Genomic DNA, 6,000 nt, shown 5'->3' with positions numbered 1-6,000 from the left:
CTCTTGTATTTGTATATATATATATGACTTTTTTTTCTTCAAGAGAATTTTTTATTTATATTTTTCCTTCATATGAAATCAATAAATATCATTTCTTTACTATTGACAAATATTTTTGTTACAACTTTTATTTGCTATATTTTTATTCAAATCAAAAAACCAATTTTTTTTGTTGCTCTTTACCAATTTATAAAGTTTAAATGATTTTCGTCTTGCTTTTTAGGTCCAAATTGAAGCAGAATCAATGGACAAAGGAGGAAATTTTATTGGATGGTTGTGGATAGATAATGTTAATTTGTCTGAAGCTCTTGTTCAAGAAGGATTCGCTGAAGTTTTTGCGACTGCCTCAAGAAGTCCTTACTATAGAGCTTTGCAAGCTGCACAGGAAGATGCACAGAAGAAGAAATTGAGGGTATATCTTTGAATATTGTATGACATACCTGTTTTCAGCATTTGACTGTTTTCAATTTCAATATTTCTATTAGGCATAGCTAACATAAAATGTCATTGTCAGTTATGACCATTTCTGGATTCATAAGGAATTAAAAAAAATTTTAAGAGCAAAATGTTTATTTATCAGCTTTTAATGCAACAAAAAAAATTTTACGTCTGATTTTTGACTGCTCTGCTTATTTCCCTAGATTGCATCTTAGGGTATAATTATTTTGTGCTCTCAGATAAGTCTCATCTTGATAGTGCTTTAGTAAAATATCTATTTTGTTTGGTTTGTTTCACTTATGTCCGTAAATTCTACATTATGTCCGCATCTTATTATGTCCGTACATTCTACAGACAAAAGGTAACCTGCACCTTTTTTTACCCCACATATCTAAACATTCTTCTTATTGACCATTGAGCCCTGCCAAGATGAGATGAAGATGAAATTTGTTATTGTAACACAATGTCTAACTTTTTTAATATTGGCCAAGATTTCAATTTTTAACTTGTATCACTTATTAATATTTTATAAAAAAAATATACTTCTTTTAAAAAAGTTAAATTTTTTCTAAATAAATTAAACGGATGCAAAAATGAGTTATTAGGAGTTGAATGAGCACATTGTTACATAATACAGCGCACAAAAAAATAACAAAAAATCGCTCTGAATAACTTTTGTTCTAATGATAGGATTTTCTCGTACTAAGTGTCAATCTTAATGGTTTCCGGAAGGGACCTTAACCCTTTCATGACGAGTTTTTTTTTTTTTTACAACAGAACAATTTTGGTAGCATAAACTATGAGTAAGGCAGCATTATGTACGGTAGCGCCATCTATGTTCTGTGAATGAAAATACCTTCAAAAATATTGGCAGGACTGGTGAGAAAATCTCCCATTAGACAGAGAAGCGTTTCTGTCCCAAAAGATTTTTTTGAAATTTTCTTGGGGCGTATGTGTCCCGCTAGGCGCTAAAGGGTTAAATATGCTAATGAAGTTGCAAAAATTTACTTTATATGAATATATATATATATATATTTACATATTTGAATTCATGACTTTCAAACTATAAGGGGTAGCTGCAATCTGGAAGTTGTTGCTCTAATAGTATAGGCAGGAGAAGCGAATGAAAGTTTGGTTCCCTTAATGTTAATTTCACCTTTTTGCGTTTTTAGTCATATCTTTAAATCTAATTCAGCAATTAAAAAAAAAAATTGCATCCACTCATGAAACCCATTTATTCTAAGGTAATTTCATGCAAACAATATATTTTAATAATTATTTATTATTTTTTATTCAATTTTATTGTGGTCAAAAAAATTTGAATTATAAGTCTTAAAATTTTTTTTTTTCCATATAACTCTACATATTTTTCTATTGTAAAATCTAAAGTTTCAACTGTTTTTAGTAGAAGTTGAGAAAATTAAAATTCTTTTTTAAAAAATATTTTGGTGACTATGAAGAAATATTGAAATGGGGCAATTAATATTTAAATGTTAACTTAAAGGAACTTGACTTACACATGCGTAGTATTAAATTTCTTTCATATTTACTTTCCTAGAGAATAGCAAGTAACATTAAACTCATTGCCGCTTCAAACGTTTAAGATAAATAATAATACGAATATTGAGTATATATTTAATAAGGTTTTATGGTTTATTAGTGATGGTTTCTAAATGTAAATTCTTCGAAATATATACAGTATTTTGTATATTTTTAGCGTTGGGAAAAATTTGAACCTGTTCAACCTGAGTTGAAAGAAGACAAATCAGATAGAATTGTTAATTTCAAACTTGTGACTATAACAGAAACAAAAGATGATGCTGCAGATTTATCATTTTATGCTCAACATTTTGATGAAGGTAAGATACAAGTATGCTTTGTCATCTATTTTGATATTAAGTTTATTTTCTTACTCAGTGTTATATTTTCCTTTTTAAAACATTGTATTGTAAACGTTGTGTCTTTTTAAAACATGATCTAAAGATTGTAAAGTTTATAGTAGTTTTCTTCTTCTCTTTTTGAGTGTGAAATAAATATTTTGAATCTAATTGCAATTTTATGCTTTCAGAAATGTCTTCCAAAATAGTATTTATCTCAATTTGATAACTTATCATTCAACCCTACATTGCATATGAATTTCCCTTTGGACTCCTGATGGATTTTTACATTTTTCAGATATGAAAGACTTCTGTGAAAAAGCAGAAATCTGCTTTTTTCTCGTAATTTTTAAAATTTCTGACCATTTTTCCAAAAACGTACATTTTTAAGGAGTCCAATTATTAGAGAAACCCCTTCCCCTATGACTAACCCCTATGGCTATTTCATAAAGTTTCACATATTTTTGCATTATATTTATATTTGTCCAAAATTTGCTTATTGTTAAATTTTTAAAAATCGTCTTTGCTTCAAGATCAGATAATAAATCAGCAAGCTCATCTTGCAGGTTGATGTCCACGTTTTCAATTAGAGCAGAAAATGGCACAATAATCCAATCAGGGATTCCAATGTTTTCCAAATCAGCAAAGCGCAGTTTAAAATGGTTGCTCAATTTTTGAAGATGACCTGTATATATTTCCAAGTCTTCTTCTTTTATTTCTTTTGTCGTAGATTTGAAAAATACTGATAATCCTTACGTAGCCATGAAGATCTAAATAAATTTAATTTTACTTGGAAATCTAACAGTATTGTTCGAGCTTTGATAATTGTTACATCTTTTCCTTGTAGCTTTGTTTGGACATCATTTAATTTTTCCAAATAAGTCCGCTAACTAAAAAATATGGTTCTTATTATTTGGGAGTTCATCGCTCAGAACAGGGTTTATTTCGCTGAGAAATTCGGTTGCAGAGTCAAATAACTTGACGAGCCTTTGCAAGCATACACCTCTAGACAACCATCTAACTTCGGTGTGCAGAAGTAATTGATTAAATAACTCGCCGTTTTCCTCACAAAGTTTGGAAAATAATCTTGATTTAAGAGGTTGGGCTTTAATTTGATTGATGCACTTAATACTAAACTGTAAAGCTTTATGTAACTCTGGACTCAGATATTTTGCTACTAAGTTGTTTCTATGCACACAACACAATAAATAGTATGTATACCGGGCACTTTTTCTTTGAGAAATGTAGCAAAACCCCTGTAACGCCCTACCATAGCAAGTGCCCCATCTGTGGCTACTGCTATTATATTTTCAAGCAGAATATCATATTTATTTAAATATTCCTGTAAACATCTAAAAATTGTCTCTCCTTTTCCATCAGTTTCAAGATATTTAGCAAATAAAAATTCATCAATGACTTGTCCATTCATTTTACTGAAATATCTAACGTACATCAAAAGAATGGCGGAAACGCCAAAGACAGATTCATCAAGTTGAATAGAGAACTTGCAATTTTTTGGCTCTGAAACTACCGTATTTTCTATTTCTTCAGCCATTTTGTCGATAAGCCATTTTACAGAATTTGCACTTAATGGCAATGACTTTAAAACATTAACGGAGTCTTTTTTAATTATAATACACCCTCAATGATGTCTTTAATTGCAGGTATAACCTTATTTCTTCAGCAATTGTGTGTGATTTCCCTCCCCCTTTGCTATACTAAGCAAAATCTTGTACGAAACTACTAATCACCCTTCAGATTCAACTTCAGTAGACTGCTTCATAAAACTTCTTATAGTTGGTCGACTTAAGAATTTTTCTTTAAGTTTTTTGAAAAATTCAAGTTCTTCATTTTTTTTATCTGAGTGAACCCTATCAAGATCTTCCATTTTTGACGGTTTCTTGTAGTCATTTCCAAAAGTTTTTTCGCATAGAAGATGCATAGGAATCGTTTCATTTGTCTGGGAACAAAAAATTCAAATTTCAAATAATCCAATGAACAATACCGACTTTTTTTTTAGAAACTGAAGCTGCCATTTTTCAATTAGGGTTCTATAAATAAATAAGAAATAATTTAATATAGTATACAGACTAAACAATGACAAAACTATAGCATACTTTGTATTTTTTTACAAAAATCGCGCAATTTTTGAAGATATTATTATTTTAATTTGATGTGTGTAGTTTAATTTAATTTGATGTGTGTAGTTTAATTTAATTTGATGTGTGTAGTTTAATTTAATTTCCAGTTAGTAGTAAACAGCAATAATGTTGTTGTATTGCTGTTTACTACTAACTGGAAATTAAATTAAACTTATTTCATACAAAATTGTTATTCTTAAGAACAATTAAAGACACACATCTGATTAAAATAATATTTTCAAAAATTTGGTAATTTTCATTAAAAAAAATACAAAGTGTGCTATAGTTTTGTCGTGGGCTGTACTAATTCATATTATTAATGCTTACCTTCTTTTTTTTTTACATGCATTGATGATTAAAATTGATATCTAAACTAAACAAATGGTTTTATCAAAAAATTAACTAATTATCCAAAACTATAAAAGTTTTAATAATGACACTGCAAATATTTAACACTGTTCACAGTTTGCAAAGATAGCTGAAACTGCGTATGATATTTGCCTTTGTAACGTCAATGCTCGTCGCACGTGACATTTGGGCAAGCGCACATATGCATATGATTTATAAACAAGAAGTGCAGAGTTCGTGCCACTGCACGCTGGTACGTAAATACTTGCTTCACCCGAATAAATATATGTTTATTAATTTATGTTCTATAAAGAAACTGATATTAAGTCAATTATAAAAAATTCACAAATTTTACATATAAGGTGAAGGTAAATAATGCGTGTTCGATAATATATATTTATCGTTAATAGATGACATGATCCAAACGTTTAACAATACATTTATTGGTGATTCACAACATAACGAGAAACAACTGCTGCTGGGAGTCCAGAACGAAAAGGACCGTTAAAGTAGATGTACTACTATCTCCATCAGAATGTCAGAACAACAGCTGTTGTGAGTGGAAGTTATAGTTGGGCTTACTTACAAGGTATATGCGCTTGCAGCGCCACCTCATTACATGTACTGGGATGAATCACTACAGAGTATCCCCCCAGTGAACAAGGTGAACGACACAATACGAGAGTTCAAGAAGATGAAAATGCAGGATACATATTGAAAATACAATACGAAATGCAATTATAAAAATATAAAAAAAAATAATGCAATATTAAAAATGCTAATACAATGTTTGATACTATGCAAAATACAATTTTGAAGTAATATACAAAGACAGAATTGAAAAACAAAATTGTTATAAAAGTACATTTATTTCTTTACATAATTCAAAAGACTATATGCAAAACAAAATCATTTGACATACTATTTTACTTACTGTTTAGGAAAATGGACAGTACCTCCAGAGCTAGTTTTTTGTGGCTTATTGACAGGTGTCGTAGATAAAGATAATGGATCAGATATTTTAGGTTCTGGAATATATATTGTTATATTTATATTGTTATTGACATCAATAGTGTCTGACAATCGATAGGCAGGCTTGATGCGATCTATCAAAACTGTTGTGTTTTTACCATTGACCTCAATAATACAAGTTTTTGAATCTCTGTTAATGACAAGGTGAGGACCTGTATATGGTG

The 6,000-nt window shown here is 29.6% G+C and overlaps 1 protein-coding gene across 1 annotated transcript in view; it reads left to right on the top strand.

Moving 5' to 3' along the window:
• The window catches only part of LOC107444575 (staphylococcal nuclease domain-containing protein 1), a 61,339-nt gene that overhangs the window by 37,221 nt on the left and 18,118 nt on the right, over positions 1-6,000 (top strand). The window contains exons 13-14 of the mRNA XM_043041169.2: positions 224-412; positions 2,156-2,297. Coding sequence (XP_042897103.1) covers positions 224-412; positions 2,156-2,297 — 331 coding nt within the window. The remainder of the gene's footprint in view (positions 1-223; positions 413-2,155; positions 2,298-6,000) is intronic.

This window comes from Parasteatoda tepidariorum, chromosome X1, assembly GCF_043381705.1.
Source record: "Parasteatoda tepidariorum isolate YZ-2023 chromosome X1, CAS_Ptep_4.0, whole genome shotgun sequence".
Lineage (NCBI taxonomy): Eukaryota > Metazoa > Arthropoda > Arachnida > Araneae > Theridiidae > Parasteatoda > Parasteatoda tepidariorum.
This window is presented reverse-complemented; position numbering and strand designations above follow the sequence as displayed.